Genomic DNA, 27,351 nt, shown 5'->3' on the forward strand with positions numbered 1-27,351 from the left:
GCCCTTCTGAGTAAAACAAACCTTCAGCCCTGGACACAGCAGAGGAGGGGATGATCCGCTCAAGACAGACTGACTCCCTATGGACACACTGCTGCTCTGGAAGGTTCTTCTAGCCTCTTCTCTACCCAACTCAGGGAACTCCCTGAGACCACCCCATCACACACACTGGCCAAGGCTGGGGCATGCCTGTCTTCTCTTCTTCTGAAGCAAGGCCTCACTTATGTGGCTCCAATTGTCCTAGAACTCACGATGGAGCCAGGCTGGCCTCGGGCTTCCGGAGATTTGCCTGCCTCTGCCTCCCGAGCTCTGGACTGACCATACCCAGCCTGTCTTCCTTGATTCAGTTCTACTCAGAGTCCTGAGTCTTTGCCACAGTCTTGCCTCCACAGACACCAGCTCTGGAACCACTATGTGTGTCTCCCCAACCCCAGCCCAAGAGTACCGTGTTTGGCATCTGCATCTCAGGGTTGATGTAGCCCAGCACATTGTCCAGGCGCATAATGTTGTCAATGACATCATCAAACTAGAAGAGAGAAAAGTTCATTTCGGGATGGCCTACCTGAAGAGAGGCAGCCATCCACCTACCCCAACACTACCTCACCCAACCTACTCCTCTAGAGGAGGATATGAACCAGAGAAAGGGCCTATGGCTGAGCCTAAGGCTGGTTTAGGCTTGTCCCCAGGATCTATCCCTTGCCAGGGAGTTCTTGACACACCTATCCAGGGCTACGAGAGCACTGGGCTTTCCTCTGAGTCTGCCCTATCACCGAGCTTACAAGAAGATGGCAACTCTCCTCAGAATAGGGCCCCCTGGAGGCAGGACTGTCTCCCTCAGACTGGAGCTCCCTGCAGACACGGCTCCACTTCTTCCACCAAAACCACACTTTCCCAGAGCTCCACAGCTGACAGACACCAAGCCGGCAGCCCTCACTCACCTCCTTCTCAGGGTTGGAGCTGATGTGCAACATGGCCATGGGACTGTTGGGGGCACTGTTGCCCGCTGAGGTGGACAGTACGTGTCCAGCCCGCACCCCAGGGGATGCTGCTGGTGGGGGCTTCGGGGAGCCTTGGGCTGGGCTGATGTGGGCCGCAAACTTGTTCCCGTAGGTCTCCGACAGGTACTCCCGCACCTTCTGGTGCTGGGACTGCTGCAGGTGGTAGGAGGTGGGGTTCTCCAGGTAGGACTGCACCTGGGGAAGGGGAAGGCACAGCTGTAGAGGGGTTGGGACTCATAGAGCAGGACAAAAATCAGTGGAGGCAGAGGCCCTACCTTCAGCACCTCCCCAGGCACAGGTGGTGGTGACTGGAAGTGGACCGGTGTGTTGATGGCTGGGGTGGGTGGGCCTCCCAGCTGCGGCTGCTGCTGCTGCTGCTGCATGTAATGCATGACGGCCTGCTGCTGCATGCGCTCTCGCTGCTCCTCCTGCTGCGCCTGCTCCCGCATGAGCTGCATGCGCAGCCCGATGCGTGATGCCATGGCAGCTGCTGTTTCGGGCTCCCTGCAGTCGAGAAGAGACAGGTCCGTGAAGCAGTCCTCCTCCTCCTCATAGTCTTTAAATGTGGGCTGGCACAAGTACGGTTGCTCCCACTGAACAGAAGGAGAAACTGAGTCCTGACAGAGGGGATTTGCCCAAGGACACTGAGCAAGCTGAGCCATGAGCCCAAGTTCCCTGACTCCTAGACCAGAGTGACTGCAGGAGCCCACCTGACGCCCCTCCGTCACATCCACATCCTGAGCATTTCATACCTGGCCTCAGCTCCATCCTCTCTCCTGCCCCTCCCTAGCCCAGCCCGTGCCACGCCTTCTCTGAGGGCCTGAGGAGCCTCCAGATGCCTGTGGCTCCTCCCCCACCATCTGCCAGAAGCTCCACCATGCTGCTAGTTCCTGTCTGCTCTCTGCTAAGAACTCTCCATGGCTCCCGTTCACTCAGAGCAAAAGCCTAAGTCCTTAGACATAGCTGCAGTGGCTCTCTGAAATCTGCTGACTTCATGGCCCCCCTCAGATCTCCCACCCCCACACGCTTCCCCCCCTTGTTCTACCCACTCCAGCCACACCCCCTAAACTAGCCTTTAAACACCCAGGGCGTGTTTCCACCTCGGGGCCTTTGCACTTGCTGTCCCCTCCACCTGGAACATTCTTTCTACAAATACCATCAAGGCTCACGTCTTAACCTCTTCCAATACTCAAATGTCACCTTATGGTGCCATTTCGGGACCACTGTGTTAAAATGACATTATCCCCTCCCCATGCCTTGCTTCTCTGTATCAGATGCCACCATCTAGGACGGGGCATTTTTTGGCTTAAGTTTGTTATTGTATTTGCTGTCTGTCCCTTACTAGGAATGCACGTCCCCTGAGGGGACACATTTCATCTGTTTACTGCCCTACCTTCGGCCTCTAGCCTCCAGCATGGGAGGTAGACACCAATGGGGAGGAGAAGGGAGAGAATGGATATTATCCGTGTGTCAGACACTGGACACGTAGTCCCCCCAGCTCCTGGATCCCACAGTCTCAGAGAGAAAGGAGGGCCCCCAGACAGGGCTAGTCCTGTGCAGAAGGGCCACTTCAGGCTCCTCACTGTTCGGAGCTCGGAGCTTAACCCACTGTGGGGAAGGGTGACTGAGGCACCCAAAGCTAGGCTGGGAGGTGGGAGGATGAGACCCAGTGAGTCCCCAAACTGGGCCTGCACTCTCCCTAGGCCACTGGGCCAGTCTCTTCCTCTCACTGGGCCACAAATGAAAGAGCAGAACCCGGTGACTTCTCAAGGACAGCCCAGACTGAAAGGCACAGGGCTTGGGGTACCCGAGTCCATGAGAGATCAGTCGGCGGGGGGGGGGGGGGGGGGGGATTTGGCAAGAGAGAGGGCTTTCCCATAGGCAGGTGGACTCAGAGCCCGGCTTCTCACTTCTTTGTTGTGTGACCTTGGGCAAGCTGCTTAACCTCCTAAAGCCTCACTCAGTTTCCTCTGTAAACAGCATCTTCCTCTTTGCCCACTAAAAGCGGGGTGGCTTGCGCACAGCCTGGCAGTCTGGGTGTGCAATCAGCACAATCTAACCAGGGTTTTCAAACTGGGATCCAAGGCCTCCGTCAGCAATGCTGGGAAGTCCTTGCTCAACCACAAACCATGGTCTTCTCATGAAGAAGGGAAACAAAGGCACCGGGCAGTGAGACACAGCTAGGACACACCCCAGATTCTGGGGAGCTGGGGCAGAAGTGGAGCCCAGGTCACAGGTTCCCAACCAGTGCTCCATCTACTATCTCCCACAGCTCCCTAATGGAGTGAGGGTGCCTACCATCCTGTCTCTACTGTAGCACACAGCCTTCCCCCCATCTTCCATTAGCTGCCCAGCGAAGGCCTGAGCAGCCCACGTCGACAGGACAGCCCCCAACAACTCAGGCTCTGACTCTCCACCCTCCCCCATTCCGTAGCAGTTCCCAGCTGCAGCCCTCACTGCCTTCCACCAGCACGGCTCCAGCTCTTACAGAGGGGTGTCCCAGTCTTCACACCACAGCCTGTTAACCACACTGCCAACAGACCCCTGGCTCTGACCAGATGCAGCCGCACACATCCACTAGGCAGCCAGCAACCTCCCCTCCGTGGACAATTCGACTTCAGATGGCCAGTGGGGGCCAAGGGGCCTGGCCGTGCCAGCCGGCTAAGGGAGGGTTAGGGAGAAGGAGTCCCTTGTTCCCCTGACAAAGAGTTGGCCTGGCTACCTCAAGGACTGTGCTAGACCCAATAGGCCATGCTCTGGCTGCATTAGCCTCAGCTCCCTGTCTGTGAAATGGGCGTGGAATTCAACAATCCCCTCTGCCTCAATCCAGGCAGATGGAGTGAACAGAGAGTCTAGCTAAGTGGGGTGGGTACCAGTGACTTCTGAGGGAGGAAGCAGGCAGAAAACACTTTCCCATTCCTAGCACCTCCCGGACAGAGCTACTGCTACTGTATCCCATATTCCTGATGGCCAAACTCTAGCCTCCCCGGCTGAGCTTGGGAGAATGAATGGGTAAGGGCCAAGAGTTTATGGGTACTGGGGAGGAGAGACCCTGTATGCTGACCAGCCTCAGTGGGGGCTAGCCAGAATGAACCAGGAGACAGGGACAGTCCAAATATTTGTGCCCCTCCCTTCCTGTCCCTCAAAGCCTGAAAAGGGTCCCCTGTGCAAGCCCAGGAACGTGGGACCCACAGGATCTACTATGTACAGATACCACCACCTCCTAAAGGGAGGAGACAGTGGCCCCAGAAAGTCCCTGCCTCTCCCCGTGGCAATGCCAACCCCTTCTGCCCACGTACTTCCAGCTGTCATTTGCCTAGGTCCTCAGCTAACTGCCTCAGCCCAAAGCCGAGATGGCTTAGTCACAACCAGGTGAGCCCCCAGGCCCACAGACGGCCTTCACTGGCTGAGTGACCTGGGGAAATTATCAAAACTCTCTGTGACTTGATTTCTTGGTCTCTGTAGAGCAAAACAATGGGCCAGGCAAGGTGGCAGACACCTTTAACCCCTGTATTTAGGAGGCAGAGGCAGGCTGATCTCTGAGTTCAAGGCTCGCCTGGTCTACAGAGTTGAGTTCCTGTGAGATCCCAGGGAGGTGCGGTGAGAGCGGAGAAGTCCCTGCAGCGGTCAGCACCTAGGAGAGAGGGTCCCTGCCTCCTCCTCCTCCGCTTCCACCCGCACTAGTGTGTGAACTTCCCTAACCACACATCTGAGTGTGGAGAGCTTTTCCTAAGGAGACGGGTGGGAGTCAGGATGGGAGGACAGAGATGTCAAGGGAAAGTCTTGTGTCCAGGAAAGAAGACAGCAAAGATACACCATGAAGTCGAAGAGGAGGAGGAGGAGGAGGAGGAAGAGGAGAAGGAGGAGGAGGAGGAGGAGGAGGAGGAGGAAAGAACTACAGAATAAAATGGACAGCTTTAGCCCAGTTAGGCAGGAGATGGGGAGAAGGGTAGAAGGAGAAGGATAACAATGCTGGAAGATGGTCCAGGAGAGGACTACCCTCTAGGTATCCACAGGAAGGAAACGGAGGCACGGAGACCGAATGGCTTGGCCAGAGCCGCAGTCACTCAGCAGCAGAAGGAAGAAGGCAGCCGCTCCCACCTCTACTTGTAATATACTCTTCTGGACTCCCTGGCACCTGAAACGCTTCCAAGTGGTCACCTCTGGGGAAGGGTGGAGGAGAGGAACCTGTTTCTGTGGTTCCCCCCCCCCCCACTTAGGAGGCATGTACCCTCCCGTGTGACTCGTGTGAGGCCAGCTGGCTTCTACAGGCCTATGGGAGGGAGCCCCACCTGATCCTGATCGTGTCTGAACGCATCTCTAAAAAGGAGTGCCCCCACCCCCAAGGTCCTTTTGCCAGGCCCGAGCTCTGCCCTACTCAGAGCAATGGTTGTTAAGTCAAGTGGGGACCTGAGTGGCAGAGGCACTGATGTGTCCCAGGCTGTTCTTGAACTCGCTAGTAGCAGAGGATGACCTTAAACTTCTGACACTTCTACTTCCTCATCCCAAGTGATACAATTCCCAGCTGTGCACACTACCACATCTGGCCTTGTGCGCTGCCGGACGTCCACTTCAGGGCTCCGTGTGTGCTTAGCATGCTTCACCAAATGAACTGCCTCTCAATGCTGTGTTGGAAGAAACTTTCAAAGGCTGGCTACAAACTCTTGATCCTCCTGCCCCAGTCTCCCAGTGCTGGGAGGTGTTTGTCACCCATACCCAGCTTCTTGGGAATTTGTCTGCCTTGCTGGTAGAGCCTTTAAGAACTGGACCACTGGGCCTGGAGATGAAGCTGAGTTGGTAGAGGCTTCCCTAGCACACAAACCCCTGGGTTCGGTCCCAAACCCCTGGGTTCTGTCCCCAGTCCCTGGGTTGGGTCCTTAGCATCACATGAACTGGGCATGGTAGGTGGTGCCTGCCTGTGACTGCACCACACAGAGGCGGGGTGGGGGACAGAGAAGTTTAAGATCATCTTTGGCTACATAGAGAATCTGAATCTAACACATGTGACCTTGTCTCAATAAATAAATAAATAAATAATAAACAAATAAAATAAAAGTTGTATCTCAAAACCGAAATCCATGGCAGAGGCAGGCAGATCTCTAAGAGTTTGAGGCCATCGTGGTCTACAAAACAAGCTCCCGGCCAGGTTCCCCTCCCCCCTGAAAAAAAGCTGTGTGTGGCCATTCAACACCAACCCCACACTCCACTGCCGCGGGCCTCACTGACGTGTCATATAGAGGCCAGACTCAGAAATCCCTGGAGCCAGGCTGGGTGTGGTGGTGCATACCTTCCATCCCAGCACTCAGAAGGCAGAGGCAGAGGAGACAGACTGGCAGATCTCTGTGAGTTCAAGCCCAGCCTGGTCTACATAGGCAGTTCCAAGACAGTCAGGGCTACGAAGAGAGACCCTGCCTCAAAAAACCACCACCACCACCACCAATAACAATAACAATAACAACAACAGAAAACCAAAAATGCACAAAGTTCCATCTACAAATATAAAGTTCAAAAGCAGGCACAAAGCGTCTACTGTGTGAGAAGTCAAGCTGCAGTTAGCCTTGGGGGACTGCCTGGGAGGGAGAAAGGGCAACTCTGCGGGAGGGGACCAGGAATGGTCTGCGAGGCTGCAGGTGTTGGTGACACAGGCTGACTAGTTTATGAGCACTGGTCCAGCTGCTCGTTCGCTCCTAATTGTTTTCATTTTCTGGAGTTCACTGAGGGAGGGAGGCCAAACTTGCACGGCTGAGAAGGAATAGCAAACAGTTTGACTTCACCAACATTCCGGACCTCAGCAAGTCCACGATGTCACTCAAAAGCAACTGGGGGCCAGCAAGATGATTCAAAGGACCAAGGTACCTGCCACCAAGCCTGGGGACCTGAACTTGATCCCCAGAATTCACAAGGAAAAACCAGCTTCTACAAGTTGTCCTCTGAGGCTCCACTTATACACTGTGGCATGTGAGCGCGTGCGCACACACACACACACACACTATAAAGGTGTTTTTTATATTATTATTATTACAGATGTTCATTAGGCCAAGGAAGTAATTCTAAATGTGGAAAACAGTGTAAGCAAACATACAGTCAGTATACATTATGTAGAAAATACAACAGTCTCAAGATGGGTATGGTGACTCACTCCTGTGCTCCCAGCACTCCAGAATCAAAACAGGAAGATACAGTAGAAGTTTGAGGCCAGCCTTGGCTAGATAGCAAGAGCCTATCTAAAACAATAAAGTAGCTGGAGGGATGAGGCAGCAGCTCAGAGCACTGGCCGCTCTCCTGGGGAACCTGGATTCGCTCCCAGCACTCACGTATGGACTCACAGCTGTCTATAACTCCCGGTCCAGGGGATCTGATCCTTTCGTCTCATTGCTGTGAGTGCCAGGCACACAGACATACATGAAAGCAAAATAATCAAAAACATAAAATAAAGATAAAGTCTCAAAGTCCAGTACCAGGGCAGCTCAGAAAACTATGGTTCATCCCTCCGATGTGTTTAGGGCAGACAGCATGAGGTTATGTGAAGGGACAAATGCACAATTTTATATAAAATCTGCTGTCACCTCCTGATGGCGTGCTGTGTTTGCAGTACACTGTGTGTGACACATGGGCAGGAAAATGTCTTGGAATGAAATACACAAAATTAGGACTGGTTTCTCTGGACAATAAGTGCATGGGTGTTCAGTGGATGTGTGTGTTTTAAAGATTGTGTGCATGCGTGCGTGCCTGTGTTCATATGTCAAAGGAAACCAACAGAGGGTGGTGGATCTGGATTTATGGGTGGCTGTGAGCTGCCTGTAGTGAGTGCTGGAACCAAGCTTGGGTTCTCTGGAAAGAGCAGCAAATGCCTCAACTGCCGAGCTATCTCTCCAGCCACCTAATTTGTTGTTGTTGTTTGAGACAGGGTCTCTTATAGCCATGCTGGCCTTATATAGCTGAAGGTAACCTCAAACTCCTGATCCTCCTGCTTCCACTTCCCAGCTTCTGGGATTACAAGTGAGCACCTTCACACTGGAGCTCCAATCTGATTTAATTTTGTAGTTCATTCTCAACAGTGCATGTCTGTCCCTGCATCACAGAGACAGACAGCGAGGCAGGGGCATAAAGGCCTCAGAGCTGCTATCAGGGCTGAGTCCTGGCAGGTCAGCTTTCCCTGGACTGGGAACCACCCCCATCCTGTTTTGGGCTGAGGTGGGCACCTTTGATTTTAGGAGTCCCCTTGAAGAAGAACCATACCCATCAAAGGGCTCGGCAGCTGATCTCATTCATATAGCCCAGAGCCAGGAAGGTGTCCAGCAACAGTCTGGAATTGGCAACCATAAGAGACATAGTTACCCTTCTTCAAAGGGCAGGGCCAGTTTCCTGCATTCCCAGAAAAACACGTGTCTGGCAGCTGAAACCGCAAAGTGTGAGCCCAGAGCTGGGGTGCCTGCTTAAGTCATCTTCTGCAGGCCTGCCTCTGTGGTGGGAGGGTGCTCTTTCCCTCGACTCTGCTACAGCCACCCACTGTGTGGGGGCTGCAGGCTCAATCCCGAGGAAACCGTGACCCTAGACAAAGGCCTCTTGACTGGGTGCCTGGGCAGGGGAATGGACACCAGAAGGAAAGGAAGGAGTCGGGGGAGAGGGTTCCAGGTTGGGAGGGTGTTCTCTCTTCTCTGTGCAGCCTCTGCTGCCGAAAGGCCCGGTGGCAAGAAGAAACAATGCAGGGGCCAGGAATGTAGCTCAGCGGGCAGAGAACTTGCCCAGCATGCATGGTCAGGAGGATCAGAAGTTCAAGGCCAATCTAGGCTCCCTGAGACCCTGTCCCAAAAGAGCAAGGGGAGGGGCAAACTAGCACGGATGGCCACACAATTCCCATACCCCAAGACGAGGCCATTTCTGTGATAGAAAAGAACTGTGGGCTTGGGATAGGAATGCAGAAGGTTCAAGTGTCAGTCTTGGGCCTGACTCAATCAATGTCTGCCTCAGTTTCCCCACTAATCAGGCTGGTTTTGTTAACTGGAGCCAGATATTCTACAGCGTACACCCTGGTTATGGAAACCACTACACAAGCTGTTACTGTCATTGTATCTGAGCTCACGGGTAATGTCCTTGAATAAGCTTTCTTCTTGTGTGTGTGTGAACATAGATGTGCCTGCATGTATGTGCACACGCATGTGTAGGTCAGAGGTTGACATTAAATATGTTCCTAAGTCATTCTCCTTTGGTCTCTCCCTGATCCAGAACTACCCAATAGGCTAGACTGGCTGACCAATGAACTTCAGAACCCTCCTATCTCCGTTTCCCACTTCCCTAGCAGTGGGGTTAGAGATGCTTGCCACCGTGCCTGACTACCTGAGCCACTGCTATTTCCACAGCCTAAGCCCCTTTGAGGAAGAGGAGCCTTCCAGTTTGCCCCACACAATCAGGGTTCCAGGCAAGCAGAAAGCAGCCTCTGGAAGACCGTTTCCTTCCAAAGTTTGTGTTCATTATGAAGCTCACAGCAAGGGGCTTTAGAGAAGCAGAAGAGCACTTCCCAGTTCCCTAGGCTCTCAGGCAGGCTGGGGCTAGAATATTGGAGACACCTGCAATGCACATTACAATCCCAGCACCCGGCCAGCAGCTCCCAGAGGTTAGGAAGAGTAGTGACAAGACTCTCAGCTTCTTCCCACCCTGGAGAACAGCACACTGGCGTCACCTGGGAACTGCACACTGTTTGGGTGGAAGGCCCCAGTATTTGTGCACTATTTAGTTGGAATGTGTCTTGTACCAAAATAGGATGCGATCAGTGGTGTTCACGTTTACATTTTTAAAAGATGTATTTAATTAACAATCAATGTGCATGTATGTATATGTACCACATGCGTGCCTGATGCCTGCAGTGGTCAGACGTCCTGGGACTGGAGTCATGGATGGTTGTGAGCCACCATGTAGATGCTGGGAACTGAACTTAGGTCCACTGCAAGAGTAACAAGTGCTCATACCCTCTGAGCCATCTCTCTAGCCCCATTTTTATACCCTTTTACATATTCTTATTTCTGTGTATGTGTGTGTATGCCTGCTCGTCCGCCAGTACATGCAGGTGCCTATGGAGACAGACCATAAAGAGGCATCAGATCCTCCGCAACAGGCAGTTACAGGCAGTTGAGAGCTGCCATTCTTTGGGTCTTTCTTCTGTTTATAGATGCCTAATCGACCCTAGCAAAACGTACAGATTTGGGGCCAGGGAGTAACGGCGCTTGCCAAGGTGATGGCGCGAGTTCAGTTCCCAGGACACAGGAAAGAGAGGACCAACTTATGCACGCTCCCCTCTGACCTCCCACATGCGCACTGTGGCGGTCTTGAGCCCCCTGACGAACAAGTAAATGTCATTTTTAAATGCACAAACTTGAACCATGTAGCTCATGAACGTCTACATTGGGCCTCGCCTGCCTGCACTCCCCACTCTGAGGTAAACAGAGGGCATCCCCAGGCACCTGAGGGGACCCCCCAAGGCCCCACCCTGAAGGCCTCTCCAGGCTAACCTATGGCATCTAAGCTGACAGTCACTGGTCTCCAAGACACTCGGGGCTGTCATGCAGAATGTGGCCTGCTATTACTTAGCTGAGTGGGAATACTTAGCACAGACCTGCCTGACCCTTACAGGTGACAGCTGCAGGTCCAGAAATAGACATGCAGTGACTCCAAAAAATGGGGCCCGGAGCAAACATGAGTATAGGAAAGGTTGACCCATCCCAAGAACAGTGAGTGACCACAGGGAGCTCAGCCTGTGGGGTCCACTGCTGGTAGAGGCTGGGGTGGTCAGGGGCCTGCCTCTGCTCTTCTCTTCTAACATGTATGTGGGCGGGTGTGTGGTGTGCGTGTGTGTGTGGTGTGGATGTGTGTGTATGAGTGTGTGGTGTGGATGTATGTGCATATGTGTGTATGAGTGTATGGTGTGTGTGTATGAGTGTGTGGTGTGCATATGAGTGTGTGGTATGCATATGTGTGTGTATGAGTGTGTAGTGTGGATGTGTGTGTGGTGTGGATGTGTGTATATGAGTGTGTGGTGTGGATGTGTGTGTGGTATGTGTGTATGAGTGTGTGGTGTGCATATGAGTATGTGGTATGCATATGTGTGTGTATGAGTGTGTGGTGTGGATGTGTGTGTATGAGTGTGTGGTGTACATATGTGTGTGTGTATGAGTGTGGCATGTGCATGTGTATGCAGGACAGAGGCTGACATCAGGGGTCTTCCTCGGTCGCTCTCTTCACTTAATCACTGAGGTAAGGTCTCTCAGTTGAACTCAGAGCTCACGGCTATGGGCTGGTCTAGCATCCTGCCCCCGCCTAGTCCTGGTGCTGGAATTACAGGCAGGACACTGCACCGATCTAGCATTTTCAGGAGTTCAGGGAACGCAGACTGGCTCTTGGGGTTTGACTGTAGGAAAGGACTTTATCCTCTGAGCCATCTCTCCAGTCCTGTTTCTATTTTATTTCTGAGGTACAGGGAATTGAACCCCGGGTCTCCCTCACTCAGCCTTCTTTTGGGGCATGATCCCTCTTGCTCAGCCTTGGGAGTAGCAGGGATTTTACAGAGCCCTGCTTCCAGCCCTGGCCAGAGCAGAAAGACAAGGGGTAGGAAGGGAAGGAAAGGGAGGGGCTAGGAGCAGAGCATGGCTTCTGATCAGCCTTGTGGTGGCCTCCAGTTCTCACAGGTTCATCAACCCAGGCCTCAGCTCCCATCCCACAGGAAAGAGTGGGAGCTGGCACCTCCTGCCTGCCCAGCCTGTGGGTCCGGGGCAACCTGAGCAACTGGGCACACAGGGAACAGCTTCAAAGGCAATCCCAGACCATAGACGCCTGTCCTGACCTTCAGGGACCAGCTGGACTCCTTCATAGGGAGAGTCACTGAAAGTGGGAAGATGGGGAGGCAGGAAAAGGATGTGTAGCCGACGCAAGTGTGGGGAGGGGATGTGAGAAAAGTCCTTGGTTCTGACTCAGCCTCCACACAGACCCTATCTCTGCCTGCTCACCTGCATCTGCCGATCCTCCCTCTCCCTCTCCCCTGTCCCTTAGCTGGCATGCCACCTGCCCCTTGGCTGAGTGGGACCAAGGGACTGGACCAGCCCTGCACCTCAGGCTCCCAGCCACTCAAGTGTCGGCTGTGTTCGCTGTGTTCTGTCCTTTCGTTTGCCGGTCACCCATCAGGCTCCCGGGCTTTTCTAGAAGAAAGAAAGCTCACAGCGAGAGCAGGTTTCACATCCGTCAGGACCCCTCCCCTGTCCACTCAGCAGACTTCCCAGGGAGGCGCCGAGCTCGCGCTGTGCTTGACAAGAGCCCACATGTTCAGAGATCTCTCCTCTAGCTCTGCAAACACTTCTGAGTGCCCCCCACATGTCAGGCCTCAGACATGGCCCATATCGGGCCTTGTGTACACCCCACAGACACCTCATGAGACAAACAGCAACTCTAGCAAAAGAGGAAACTGAAGCTCAGGGGAAAGTGGCCTGTCTGATCTCACACTGCACAGCAAGTCTACAGCTCAGCTTCCCCAGAGCGGACGTCACCACTACCTTCAGCAGGAGAACTTCCCCACCGTTACCTCTTGTACCCCCAGTCCTGTCCACCTACCCAGAATGCTCCCCTTAGTAGCCCCACAGAGAGCCCCTATAAAGGCCTGGGCACCAACCCTCTGGCTCTCACAGACACCACCAGACTCAAGTCCTTCCAAGCCTTCCAGCCAAGAAGACACAGACCAGGACTTGGGGACTATCTATGTGGCTCTCAGGCCATTAATGCCTGGGGAAGCCATACCAAAGTGTCAGGCAGAATATGATCACACGAGTCAGAGAGCTGATGCCCAACACAGGACAGGAGCTGATGCGAGAGGTGAGGGAGTCCAGCTCTGAGGGAAGATGAGGGGGACTCCAAAACCAAGACCACAGCTACCAATGCCCTGTCTGTGCCAACGCAGCCACCTGTGCCTCCCCTGCAGCGAGAAGCAACTGTGTTCACAATGGCAAGTTATTTGTAACTTTGGCTCCAGCTCACCCAAGGCCAGCGTAGCGTGGAAGATGCACAGTGGGTAGGTGAACCCTGCTCTCTGGGCCTCGGCTCCCTGTATCAAGCTAATGGGCCCCTCAGAGACTCCTTCCGGCCTGGTCTGGTGTAGAGAAAATTCAGGCAGCATGGATGCGCTCAAGGCTGGGTCTGGTATACATGGTGGGTAGGACTGCAGGGCTTTGACAGCAGGGCTTTGACAGATAGAGTCGGGGCTGCAATCCACTGCCACTTCCCGAGGTTCTAGCTCTTCTCCAGAACTATAAGGGTCTTAGGGACCAAGCTGCCTGGCTCACCCCAGCCTCTTAGAACCCTTTCTTGGGGCCGGGAAAGCTCCTTGTCAAATTCATAGCAACTTCTGGCTCTGGGTCCAAGGCCTAACTCTATTCAGGCCTCCCTCTATCTTCCTGGGCTACTAACAGCCCTCAGGGTCACTGTCACCCTGTCACACTCCCTGAGTTTGGTAGGGATCCACAGAGCACCCCTGGTCTGGCCCCCAGCCTCTGCTCACCCCCACTTCTTCCTCATACTTTTGTATGAGAGCTTCAGAAACAGCTTCCTAACTGCAACAGCCAGGTTCTGCCTGTAGTAACAAACAAACAAACAAGGCATGGGACCGGAAGGAGAAAACACTCCTGAACAGACACAGCCATGTCAATCGTCTCTCTCACCGAGAGCTAACGACATACAAAGCATCGTTCTGAGCTGCCACATACTGCTGACTTAATCCTCCAAACAACCCCACCAACCTGTGACAGGGGCATGACACACCCATTTTACAGAAGAGGCAACAGAGGGGCAGAGGCATGCCTGAGATCACACAGCACGTAGGCCACGGAGCATCGCTCTCTGAACCCACACACATGTGCTGCCCAGACGTACACACGGAAGAGGGTGGGAGCATGACAGCAGCCCTCTCTCTCCAGAACTGTGCTCCTCTATCCCTCCTTCCCATCAAAGGCCGTGGTCCACACCTCACACTGCAGTCCCCAACAGTTGCATGAGAACCCGGATGTAGTGAGATCTACTTGGGTTTTGAGGTTCAGCGGAGTGTACATGTGTTCTGGGCCCTCCCTTCAAAGCTGTGCGATTGTACACAGGCACATAACCTCCTGGAGCCTCAGTTTCCGTATCTGTAAATAGACAGCAACAAAGCTGTCTTCCTTGGAGCAGGTGAGAGGGTGATGTGCTTGTGAGAGTGTCAGCTCCCTGCCTGTCCACCAGCTGGAGTCTAGCTTTAGCTAGGGGCCTGGTATGTCCTCGTCCCTCAGCACAGGATCTTAAGGGAGTGGTGGTGCATGCCTGTAACCCCAGCACTTGGGAAGTAAAGGGAGGAGGATCGGGAATTCAAGGTCATCCTCAAGTACGTGGTAAATTCAAGGGTGGCATGGGCTACATGAAATCCTCTCTCTCTCTCTCTCTCTCTCTCTCTCTCTCTCTCTCTCTCTCTCTCTCTCACACACACACACACACACACACACACGCCACAGACCACAGCCCTCACACTCCTGAGCACCGGCTGGAAGGGCAGAACCTCAGCGCTTGGCCCAGACTGCCAGAGACTGAAGATTCACTGTAGCAAGTCTCCCGGATCTGTGCAGCAGTAAACCAAGAGACTTTACACGCTAACCTCTGAGGATTTGGTCACCTGATATCAAGGGTGAAAACTGGTGACAAGAAGGAGGTCAGACCCGGGTGGTCCAGCCCCTAGAAGGGTACAGGACAGGAATAATCTCCACTATGAACTCGAGCCAAATGCAGGCTGGAGTGTGGGTGGCTGGCTGCTTCATCCATGGCTAGGCCCAGCGCACGAGGCACACACATCCAGTGTTCGGGGACAGCAGAAGAGCAGTTGAGATGGTACTGAGACTCAGTCAGGACTAACTGCGTGAAGAAACCCGCTCACACAGACCACTACATCCACAGATACTCCCTGTTACAAGCACACACACCCCAAAGGCAGAATAATTCTGAGACAGAGGACTCTGAGATACACGGAGCCTCAGGCACTAAGACCCCTCCCCCTCACACAGCAGGCCAAGGAGCTCCTCTTGCCTCCACAGTGCTATCACCCCCATCATCGGCCACACGCCACTCCCACTCACCCAAGATGGACAAGGACCCACGTTCTTACTGGCTACCTGCTTGATGGGGCCTCACTCTCAAGAGACAGAGAGGCATCATGCCAGGCTGTTGAAAGATGGACAGCAAAGTGGCACTGTCACCTCAGGGTCCCCTGACAGGCGGCCATGCTCAGTACTTCACACACACACACACACACACACACACACACACACGAACGACAGTGGCATTCATACCTGTCTCCAGCTACACCGATTCAGGAGAGGCCACTGTCTGCTCTATCCATGGACAGGTGACCGCTCTTACCTCTAGCACCCCCACCACCAGCACCCCATCCCACATCCCACTGACCTCATTCACCACTGCAGGCTGGACTTCTGAGACACTAAGTCATGTGGACACTACAGAAACCCCAAAGTATGGGACCAGAACCCTGCAAAGGCCTACCATTCTTAATTAAAAAAAAAAAACAAAAAAAAAAACTCTTACTATGGGGGTCAGTTAGGACCGTTTCAGAGAGTGATTTCACAGGTTATGAAAAGGCCTGTGACCCTAAAATATCTTCCCTCTGGGTCTGGAAATCCCCACCCCCACCCCTCTGAGATTGACTTCTGGGACAGGCTCCCACCTGAAGTTCTATCACCTCCCACCCTGGGAGTGACAGCTGACAGCTGGCCTGAGAGTTGGTGAAAGATGCAGGGCAGGGCAGGGCAGGGCAGGGCAGGGTCACTAGCCTTTGCCAGCTCCCGCCAGGAGGGGGCACTCTGCCCCAGCACCCACCCAAGGACTAGTCCCCTAGAAGCTAGCCCCTCTTAGCCAGCAAGGGAGTTCGGACAGGAGAATTTTTAACACCACCGCCATGCAAACCAGGGAAAACCAAGTACCATCCCGACTGTCCCCTGCGGAAGGCAGAGTGCTGAGGACCAGGAAAGGACAGGAGCTCTGAGAAAAAGGAGGTGGTGGCGCTGGAGGGGGGAATTAACCAGGTTCCAAAATAGCACAGTTGGTTCTGCCTCGCTTCACCCGGCACAGTGTCTGGCTGCTTCTGCTTTCGATCTGACTCACGCCCGGTGGGGGCAGGAGAGGGTGGCCAGTATGGACTGAGGCCACTGGACGACCACAAGCAGTGGTTCAGAACCCTCAGCAGAGGGGCCTTTCTCTCCCTGGCTCCACACCCTCTTCTCCTGCCCTACCCAAGTGTGAGCTGGCTCCAGGAACAGTCAACAGGGCACCAAGGCCTGGAGGCTCCCTCGTCAGGGTGCTAGTCTCGGCTAGCCCACCTGGGTGTCTCCAGGAATGTCAGCTGCCTTTCACCTGCACTGCCTGGACACTCTGACCTCTCCAGCCCGCCAACCAGGAAGCCAGAGGACACTTGCCCTGAAAGCCACCTTCTCCTCTACTGAGGTGAAAGGACCCTCCCAGATCAGCCTCCTCGCAGCGAGCACAGCAGAGCTCCATCCTGGCCAGCCACCTGCAGCTCTCCCCTGGGGCCACAAGCAGGTATGAGAGGAACATGGAAGTCTTTTTCCTCAGCCACTTCTACCTTTTGCTGGTCCTTAAACACCAGCCTTTTGTGCTTCCTAGGTGGTGAAGAAGAACCCTGACCACATGTTGGGGTGGGGGTAGCATCCTGCCCCCGGTAACTATCGTTCTCCCCATGTCCTTCTGCCTCCTCCAGGACTTTGAACTGTCACATTTCTGCTCACAGGGGTGTGACTCCAGCAGCAGATTCACCACATATGGAAGATGCTTGAGCCCAAACCTGCGTGACTCCAGCAAGCAGATTCACCACATATGGAACATGCTTGAGCCCAAACCTGAGAGAGGCCCAGAAAGCAGCACCCAGCACAGGCCCACCTTATGGCTCCTGAGCAGAAGCTCCGCTGAACCTGGCCAGCTCAGCTGGGCCTGGAACAAGTATGGCCACCTGTATCAGTGAGTAAGGAAATCAGACACTCCTAGTAAACAGTGTCAGCGGTGAGATGGGTGGCCCACAGTGACAGGCATGTGCCCAATACCACCACCAAGACATGCAAACCGTGACCAAACATCAAAAGAGAAGAGCTGCAGGTGACAGCGAGGAGAAATCTATGCGGCGCACCTGCCCAAGGGGGATGCATGGCGAGCCCCAGCCCTTCACCAGCTTCGCACTGGGGCTTTCTTACTGGGCCTCTCATGTAGCCACACTACCTTCAAACCTACTACAGAGCTGAGGACGACCTTGACCTCCACATCCCAAGGGCTTGGATTACAGGTTGGGGATCCAACACAGACTTTTCTGCGCACTAGAAAAGCACTCTACCAACTGAGCCATACCCACAACCGCCACTCCCTCTTTTAGCTCTCTCTACCTGGCCCAACTAGGAGGAAGCCATAACCCAAGATTGGCGGGGCTAGGGTAGGCAGAGGTGAACCAGAGATTTGACCCTTCTCCTCAAAGCGGACTAGGAATGATCAGGGACGACTCTGCAAAACCAATCCCCCCACATCATGTTTCACAGACTGCATCTTGTTCCGCTGGGCACACAAAGGGAGGGGCACCAGAAGGCTCCACTCTCCACTGACTAATGGGCAGTCCAAGGTAGCCATGGTCCCACAGAAGAGGCAGGGGCAGTAAAAGAAAGGAAGAAGGGCTGCTGCATCCATCTCAAGAAGTTGGAAGGGACTGCTAGCGGGCATGGTGTCACATGCCTAAAATCCCAGCACTCAGGTCAACCTGAGCTATGTAGTGAGTTCCAGGATAGCCAGAGCTACATAGAGAGACCCTACCTTAAAAAACAAAAAAAAATCATCTTTTTCTCTTTAAAGGGGGACTGTTGGCTGCAGGTTATGTGCCACCTAGTGTAGCCACACATCTTTCTACGTGAAAATAGAACACCCAGGGCTCTCTCACTTGGTGGGACTAGGAAAGTACTAGCCAGTGTCAGGAATGGAGTAAACACATATTTGTTCGCAAAGGAAGATCCTGCCAGCTTCCACTTTCAGTTAATGGGACCTTGTAGGTTCTCCACCTCTGTTAGACACTGACTATAGCAGGGTGACTGGCCCAGGGTTAAGGGACTACCTTGGACACAGGCCAAAGGGAGTATGGAAAGAGGGCTGGCCTGACCACCTGGCTGGGTTGGGTGAGTCCAGCAGAAGCTGCTGAGGGCCATATCCCCTGGCCATGTGTGGCCCCAAGCAGTCCACCTGAGCACTATCATATGCAGCCAGAGGCGATGACATTAGTATCTGGCCCAGTGACCCCCACATTCCCAAGCCATCCCTGGATAACCTCAGAGCATGATCTAAGACCCGCCCATGAGAGGAGGCCAAGAACACACCCCCATAACCTGCACCTTATCAGCTCCCTGCCCTTCCAGGACTTCTGGACCCTACTTTTCCAGGTAGTCCCTGGGAATCCTCCCAAATAAACTATTTAAAGCTACATTCTTTGTCAGCCAGTAGGAATCTGGCCTGAAACTGAGCTGCCAGCTCTTAAGCTTAGAAGGGCCAGCTGTGGACGAGCCAGTGACAGGAGCTGACTTCCCTGAGGGGACCCGAGAAGCAAGAATGTAAGCGTCAGTCACTGGGAAAGACTGCCAGAGCCAGATGCAGTGGCCAAACGTGTACCTAGAACACCCTGACCTATGGGCAGGTAAGAATGTGCCTAGAAGCTGAGTTGTAAGGGTGGAGGGAAGAAACAAGGCTTAGCAGAAATGCTAATGCGCAGAAGAACACTGCACGTCGAAGGCGGTGATGGTGACGTGAGGTTCCTGGGAAGCCTGCTACTGCCTCCCACCTGCAGGGCGCGTCTGGGTAGAACTTCAGAACCTTAGCGTGATACTCATTTGCTAACGCTGCCTCTGTGTCTAGAACTCAGGAGGGGGCACTTGGGACGCCATCTGATTCACAACAAGAGCGCGTGCTTTGAGGCTGGAGAGCCGGCTCAACGGTTTAGAACACTGGCTGCTTTAGAGGACCCAGGTCTTGTTCCCGGCACCCACACGACAGCTCACAACCATTTGTAACTCTGGTTCCATGGAATCCGAAGCCCTCTTCTGGCCCGTGAGCACTAGGCACCCACATAGTACACAGACACACACGCAAGCAAACACTCACATACATAAAATAATAGTGTTAATCATTTTTTAGAAAGCGCATGTGTTAAGCAGAGAGGGCTGAATCCCACTTACTGGCTGTGAGAGCTTCAGGAATTTATTTCATTTGATGGGGTTTCAGGTTCCTGGTCCCTAAAATGAAATAACCTCCATCCTGGACCAAGGGTAAAGCATATGACCCAGCATCTGGCAGATTGAGTGCTCAATAAACCTCGAGAAATGAATACCATTCATTCATAGATGGAACAAGTGGGTGGGTGGGTGGACATGTGGATAATGAACGGATACATAGATAGGCCGAGTAGATAGATGGATAGATTGATAGACTCTACAGAGAGATAACTAGTTACATACAACAGGTGGATATAATGGATGATAGATGGGGGTATACAGTATGTTTTTATTCTCTTTGTTGCATGGGAACACACCCACGCATGCATGCCACTGCATGCCACAGCACTAGTGCCGCAGTAAGAGAACTTTCCAGCCGCTTCTCTTCTCCCATTGCGGGTTCTAAGGGTTAAACTCAGGGCACCAGGTTTGCAGTCAGGTGGTCCCCAGCCTTGACCTGACGAGGCAGCTCTGATTGCAGTACTATTGCTCCCACTCCTGACCCCTGCAAACATCACTTCACCACTTGCTGGGGCCCTCATGTGCGTCTTCGTGGAACCTTCAATAAGACTAGGGAGTAAGGAACTCCACAGGGAAACCGAGTCACTGAGAAGTTCCTGTCCAGTTCTTCAATCCTCTTTTACTTCATGTGTGTGTCTTCTGCCTGTGTGCATGTATGTGTACCACACGTGTGCCCAAAGTTTGCAGGAATTGGAAGAGGGGGTCAGATTCCCTAGATTTAGAAGAGGTAACTGTGAGCTACCACATGAATTCTGGGAATTGAACCTGGGTCCTCTGCAAGACCAGAAAGTACTCTTAACTGCTGGCCCAAATCTCTACTCTCCTGTCCAGCTTACTAGTTCATACGCTCCCCAAGGCCTGTCCTGGGTTTCTCTCCTAGGGACCTCCTAAAATCCTAGGGATCCTAAAATCCTCCAGACAGCAGGTAACCGATGCCACCGCCAATCCGCTCCTGTCTCCTGGGGGCGAGATCATGACGGCAGGGTGTTGGGAAAGGTACAGAGTGAGCAGACTGAGCAGCATGGGGGCAGGGACTGCAGGAGGAGGCAGGGACTGCAGGAGGAGGCAGGGACTGCAGGAGGAGGCAGCCTGTGCATCCCCTCCCAGCTGTCATCACCATCTGTCCCCATGCACCAGCCCTGGCAAGTCACCGTCCCATAGTCACTGAGAATGCCCTGTCCCTTTGCTAAGGCACTGAAGGAGGACTCAGGCCTCACGCCCAGGGTGGACAGGGTAGCTAGGAACATGGGCTGTGGGAAACAGGGCTCCTGAGTAAGTCCAACCATGAAAAGCAGGAAGACTCCACTGGGGGGGTGGCACATCTAGGAACTCTCCCCTTGGCCTTTGGACTTGGGCACAAGGCAAAAGTGGGCTCTTCTTGCATGACGTTAGGCTGCCCACGGCAGGCTCCTTTGCTGCAGAGGCCCCTTGAGGCTAGAAACCTGAGGAGGTAGAGAGACTCAGGCCAGACTCTCAGAATAGAAGCATCTAGAGGCAGAATGTCCTGCTTCCCAGTGGAACCGAGGCCTGCGAGGGGGCTCAGAGCCAGTCTATGGAGCTCAGGAGAAAATTCTAGGCCCTGTCTCAGTCACACCTCACCTCTATACAGCTAGAGTGGGGAAACTGAGGCAGAGGCTCCTCTCCAGCTTTGGAGGCTTGCTCTCCCCACCAACCAACCAATCCTTGATTGTTATTTACCTTGCTTTACACAGACATGGGGGTTCCAGATCCTCATGTATCGGGGCTCCATTACAACCCAGGATATGCTGTTTGCCTTGCTTTCCCAGATTGGCTCTGAAGAGCTGGAGTCATGCAATTTCAGAAGGTCAGCCTGGAAGGGGGACTAGTGGTTAAGCAGCTGAGCACGCCTGCCCCCACCCCAGGACTCTCAGGCCCCTGTGGGAGCTGCTGAAGAGACTAGGGAGCCACTGCTGTTGATAGCGCCGGTGCCAGGCCCATGACGCAGGCCTGAGGCCCAGGCACACAATGGGGCTGTGTGTGCACCCAGCATTACTCTGGAGTAGAGCTGGGCACCAGCATCTGGGTTCAAGCCAAGAATTCATTTCCCTGGAGAGAGCCTCCCACCCGTCCCAGGCAGCAGGGCTGGAGCGGGGGCTGCAGGGGTAAGCAAGTACTTCCTACCCTCAGTCCAGGGAGAAGGGACAGGCCAGGGGCAGGCACTAGGAACAGGGACTCTTGAGTCTACCCACTGGCTGCCTGCTCCCTTGTGAGGGATTTTGGATCTCTTACATAATGAAACAGGGTATTCCTGGGATTGCAGCCTCTCCAGAAATCAGAGAGATGGTAGAGGGACAATAGAGTGGCCTGGTCCCATCTGTAGGACCTTACTGCTACTTCTACACTTGCTCAGATGTGGATTCCATCTGTACAAGTTTTCTGAGACACCCAGGACTTCTGGACACCCAGCCTGTACAAATACCCTTAGGGTGCCCTGGGAGAGTTGCTGGCACCCTCCCTGGGGGAATGAGTCACCAGCTGGCTGCATCCAGGGTGTCAAGCAGGCGTTAGGCAGGTTCAGCTGCCTGCTCCCCTCCCTGGCAGGACTCAAGCTGGAAAACCACTCAGTTGGTATCAGGTGTTGACCACAGTGTCCCAGACTGGAACTGGACGGGCACTTCCCTCGGGAACAGGAGTTGCCTGGTGCCTGGATTCTGGGGCTCCATGCCTCCTGGTCCCCATGTTATCTCCTTTAGCCACAGGCTGAAGCACTAAGGACATTGGACCGCAGGAAAAGGCAGCCATTTCCCCCAGGAACAAGCAAGGTTTGAGCAGGCAGGAGAGAGAATAGAGCGCCTGAAGGCCCAGGGAAAGGGAGGAAGCCAAGCCACCTATATTTCAGGCTGAGGCTCAAATGCGACCGGCCCCTTTGCTGAAGCCCGGGGAAGCACCTGGTGACAGGAGCTCACCACCCTTGCTCCCTCTGGGGCTCTACAACAGGTTTCACACACTCCTTCACACAAATGTGGGGCCCCGAAGGCTTCTGCCTACACTCCCCAAAGGTCACACACAAATGTCACAGTGACAACCTTTGTCCATCAGACACAGATGGATGGCCACTCATCTTCTGATGGCCAAAGACCTCCATCTCCCTAATCAAGTGACATCAGGTTACAGGCATCCCATCAGCCTCACACAGGTACTGTCTCGGAGCATACTTAATCCGTGTGTGTGTGTGTGTGTGTGTGTGTGTGTATGTGTCAGTGTGTGTGCGTGTGTCTGTGTGTGAGTGTGTGTGTGTGTCTGTGTGTGAGTGTGTGTGTCTGTGTGTGAGTGTGTGTGTCTGTGTGTGTGAGTGTGTGTCTCTGTGTGTCTGTGTGTGTGTCTGTGTGTGTGAGTGTGCATGTGTGTGAGTGTGTGTGTCTGTGTGTGAGTGTATGTGTCTGTGTGTGAGTGTGCGTGTGTGTGAGTGTGTGTGTCTGTGTGTGTGAGTGTGTGTGTCTGTGTGTGTGAGTGTGTGTGTCTGTGTGTGTGAGTGTGTGTGTCTGTGTGTGAGTGTGCGTGTGCATTTGCACCACACCATCTTTACCCTGAGCGATTGCTCCTGTACCCTGAGATCAGAGACTATGTGGTCAGTGGGACCTTGTGGAGACCGACCCTTTACTCTCACAGATGAGCAGATGGCTGAGAGGAGCCTACATTCAAAGTTATGATGGAGTCTGGCACCCAGGGCTGGGCTAGCACAAGGTTAGTTTGACAGACCAGGAGACAGGGAATCGGAAAGGGGCAGGAAGAGGAAGGCGGGAAGAGAGGTCACTGTGCCATTCCCACTTTCCTGAACTGTCATTATGGATCCGTTTCACAGCTTTCTGTGCATGGTATGTGGGCCTCTCCAGCCCGGGTCATTCCACCTGTAAGAGCTGGCTCAGAATAACCACTGTCTTCAAAGTTGCCCAGTGTGGAAGAACAGCTACGGCAGAGCAGCTCATCTGTGTCCCACACTGAGAGATACTCAGCACCAAAGGGTTCGTGCCATAAGTACCCTCTGGAGTCATCAATGAGGGACAGAGGACAGCAACGTGGGCAGTCACCCACTAGAGAGCCCCAGGCCCACTGAAGCAGCAGAACCTCATTTCCAGACAAAAGACATGGAGCCCTTAGACTAAAGCAACGGACGGGGAGAAGGGAAGGTCACCTCTACCCCAGATAGTCACAAGGGACCTCCATGTTCTCAAGACCATAGCTTTGGGAAGTATGGGGGTGCATGATCAAGACACCGTGTATGAAATTTCCAAGAAATAATATACACACTATAAGAAATGAATCAATACTGGTTTGTTTATTTTAAGGATTGGCTTGTTTATTTTCTCTGGCTCCTCATCTGGCCAGAGGAAACAGAGGAGGCGTGTGTGTCATGGAGTCCATAGGGGACAAGGCCCCTGGCTCCAAATGCCAGCGTCTTTTCCACAGCTCCAAAGCTGCCAGAGCCATCTCCCTAACAGCCCCGGCTTCAGCCCCATGCACACCCATGTGTGTGACCAGGCAGTACAGCCTGCATCTTGCATGTGCAATAATATGGGGAATACGCCCAGATTCCAAGCCACCTTTGTGCTCTTCACCCCTCATGGCTGCTGCTGTGCCAAAGCCACCACTGTCACTAAGGCTGGTATAGCCGATCCTAGGAGTCATCCGACGTGTAGGGAAGCTGAGAGATCCTCCCTCTCAGCCCCTCAGTATCATCCACATCTCCCTGTCATTACCTCAGGCCTCCTCCTTGACCACCCCATTTCATCCTGGTGTGGGGCCTGCTTCCCTTTTCTGAGTCCCTTGTCTGCTGGGGGTCAAAGGCCAACTGGACCTACTAATGGCTACTGAGAGAAGTCTATGCTCTGACCTTCAGCCTCTGCCCCCACCCACAGCACTAGGGCAGGATAAAATGACAAGAGAAACCAACACGGAGCACAAACATGACACCAGCCACACACCCAGCTTCAAGTGGTGACAGGGGGTGATATAGGAGGCCGCCCCAGCTCTCCACTAGCCCCCAGAGGCATCCACAGGGGTCGCCGTGCACCACATGCTGGCAACACTTGGAACCAGAACTAAAAATAGACTCCATAATGAGTCACAGCTAAGAACAAGCAGGCAAACAGCCTCCGGGAAAGAACTCTGCCAGAGAAGCACCACCTCCTGCCCTTCCCAGCCCGTCACTGGGCCCCACGTCGCCCACAGAGGAACCCTGCACAGCCAGGCAAGGTGTGTGCCTACACACCCACAGCACAGGTCACCTCCAGTGCCCCGCGTGAAAGGTAGGGATAACAGGCACGAGAGCTTCAGATATGCCCAGTGCAGAGGTAAACTGAGGCACTGAGGCACGTTTCTCTCCTTAGCACCAGTTCTCAGCAGGATATGAAGAAGACAGCCATGCCCCTGTATGGGACCTCTGCTTACCCGTGCAATGGGTGTCCAGAGCCAGCCAGACTGGCTCTTCCCAGAGGTCATCAGTGGGCAGAGCCCAGAGAAGGCAGCAGGATCACTCAGGACCGATAGATATCACAGGGCAGGCAAATGCAGAGTCTTAGCCAACTGGACCCCATGGCTGTGGTCTCCTCCAGAAATCACAGGCTCGTTTCATTTGTACACGTCTGTAGCTGGAATCCGGGGACTTGGCGACACACACATTCTACCACAGGAACGCCTCTCCACAGCAATGCAGAAAGATAGGGTGAGGGTTTTATTTCAGAGGGGAGCCCTAGCCCCAGAGAACAGAAGGGCAAGACAAAGCCATAGCGCCATGCACCAGCCTTTGAAGTGTCTCCCAGGAACCACATGTTAGGCACACAAGACATTCTCATGCTGGGACCTAGGGATGGGGCTGGAAAAAGGGGGTCAGAGCTCTTGGTGCATAAGCCAGTCCAGGAAGAGAGGATGGAAGAAGAGGGACGGGGTCCCAGGCCGGTGTTGGTCATCAAGTCGGAGCACCTGGTCCAGCCTTAGGGATGTCACAGCCTCATGGCTTTGAACATCAGGACTTCAACGCCATGAGGCACAACAGAGAGACAGAAGGAGGGTTAGAAGGGCTGGGGGATGACTCAGCAGGTAACCGTCCTATAAAAGCAGAAGGTCCTGAGTTCAAATCCCCAGGGAAAAAACATACAAAAAGCCAGGTGTGGATGTCTGTAACCCAGTACTGTGTAGGGAGCAGGGCACAGGCTTGCTGGAACTGTCTAGACTCAGGTTCAGTTAGATGGCCTGTCTCAAGGGAATACACACACACACACACACACACACACACACATACCACATACATGTTCATACATATACACATGCAAAATTAATTTTAAATGAATATTAGTCCACCAAAGGCTCTAACAAGTCCAGCAGAGAACTGGCCCCATTTGTATACTATGTAAGTGCTCCACCACTAAACTACACCCCAGGCCTCATTTTTTGCCTTTTTGTTTGTTTTTTCAAGACAGGCTTTCTTGTCAGGCGGTAGTGCTTGAAACAAATTCATTTTCTCATTAGTCTGGGGGACAAAAGTTTAGAGCAAAGTAGGGTCACGGTCCCTTTGGCGCTCTGGGTCCTTGCCTCCCCTCACTTACAGTAGCTCCCTGCATTCCCTGGCTTGCGAGAGATTGCACCCCCTCAATCCTAGCACTTGGGAAGCAGAGGCAGGAGGATCTATGTGAGTTCGAGGCCAGCCTGCTCTACAGAGCTAGTACCAGGGCAGGCTCCAAAGCTACACAGAGAAACCCTGTCTCGAAAAACAAAACAAAACAAAAAGACAGGGTTTCTCTGCGTAGCCCTGACTGTCCTAGAACTTTCTTTATAGACCACGATGGCTCTGAACCCAGAGATCCGGCATCTCTGCCTCCCCAGCTCTGAACTGAAGATATGCACCACTATGCCCAGCTCTCTCATTTTGCTGTATAGGGGCTAGAGAGATGGCTCAGCAGTTGAGAGCATTGTCTGCTCTTGCAGAGGAACTGGGTTTGGTCACAAGCACTGGTGACTGAGGCTCCAGGGGATCTGATGCCTCCTCAGGCCTCTGTGGGCACCATGAATGCATATGGAGCATGGGCACATTGTAAGCACTCGCACATACATATAAACAAAGATAAATAAATGGAATACATATTTATAGATACAATTGGTAATTATAATATAGTCACACAGTTCAGAATAATTAAAGCAAGCTAATTAACATGTCTGATGCCTCAAAAATTTATCACTGATGGTGGTGATAACATTTAAAAATTTGATCTTGCTATTTTGAAAATATAAGACATCCTAGGTCACTGAACTGCTGTTCTGTGCGGCATGCCCCGAGTGCAGGGTAACATTTTCTTGTTATATCGAGATTCTGCCCACTTTGAGGGCACTTCCCATCTTCCACCACCCATATTGCACTTTTCAAATTCCACCTTCCATACCTGCTTGGCCACCAAAGCCATTGACAGAAACTGTCCTGGAAAAACACCTGGGAGACTCGGGCTTATTAATTGGAGGACTTTGTAGAAAGGTCAACAGGAGCCACGAGAATGTGAAGTGAACCCAAACCAAGAGCAATTTCCGTTACTGGAAAGTTCTAGCAGCCCTGTGGGCTATAGTAGGCTAGCTCTTCTGCCACAGAGACCTCCTTCTTAGCCACTTGGGGACTTTGATTCCCTACCTAGAGGGGCAAGGACCGGATCAGTTGTGTGACAGAGTCCAGGACCCACATGAACAGAGAACTTTGCAGCCCTTAGTCCACAGTCACAGAGCAGGCTTTTCACCAAACACCACACTGCTATGGGACTCATGCCCGAGTCTCTGGGCTCGGCACTCAGTAGACAGAAAACTGCCCACAGCTTTCTGAAACTGGAGGCTACTTTGGCCACCGACCCTCCCTAGCAACATAAACCTCAAGTTGGAGCTCCTTGGAAGCTCAATGGAAGGAGTACTCCAGAGGCCGGGGGTTGCCAGACCTGGTCTCGCCCCCTGGGACCTTAGCAAACCTCCTCCACTCAAGCCAGGGATAGCCTGGCCTGACATGACCAGGGTTCTCCCCACAGCTC

The 27,351-nt window shown here is 53.3% G+C and overlaps 1 protein-coding gene across 2 annotated transcripts in view; it reads right to left on the reverse strand.

Moving 5' to 3' along the window:
- The window catches only part of Tfeb (transcription factor EB), a 51,992-nt gene that overhangs the window by 5,729 nt on the left and 18,912 nt on the right, over positions 1-27,351 (reverse strand). The window contains exons 2-4 of one of the 2 annotated variants that reach the window (XM_038343963.2): positions 1,271-1,499; positions 936-1,190; positions 443-523 (exon numbers count right to left, since the gene is read on the reverse strand). In XM_038343963.2, the coding sequence (XP_038199891.1) occupies positions 443-523; positions 936-1,190; positions 1,271-1,477 (543 nt within the window). In that variant the 5' untranslated portion in view covers positions 1,478-1,499. Of the gene's footprint in view, positions 1-442; positions 524-935; positions 1,191-1,270; positions 1,658-27,351 lie in introns of those variants that run through there. The other variant, XM_038343962.2, reaches the window with a different exon arrangement.

The sequence above is a fragment of the Arvicola amphibius genome, chromosome 9 (genome assembly GCF_903992535.2).
Source record: "Arvicola amphibius chromosome 9, mArvAmp1.2, whole genome shotgun sequence".
NCBI lineage: Eukaryota > Metazoa > Chordata > Mammalia > Rodentia > Cricetidae > Arvicola > Arvicola amphibius.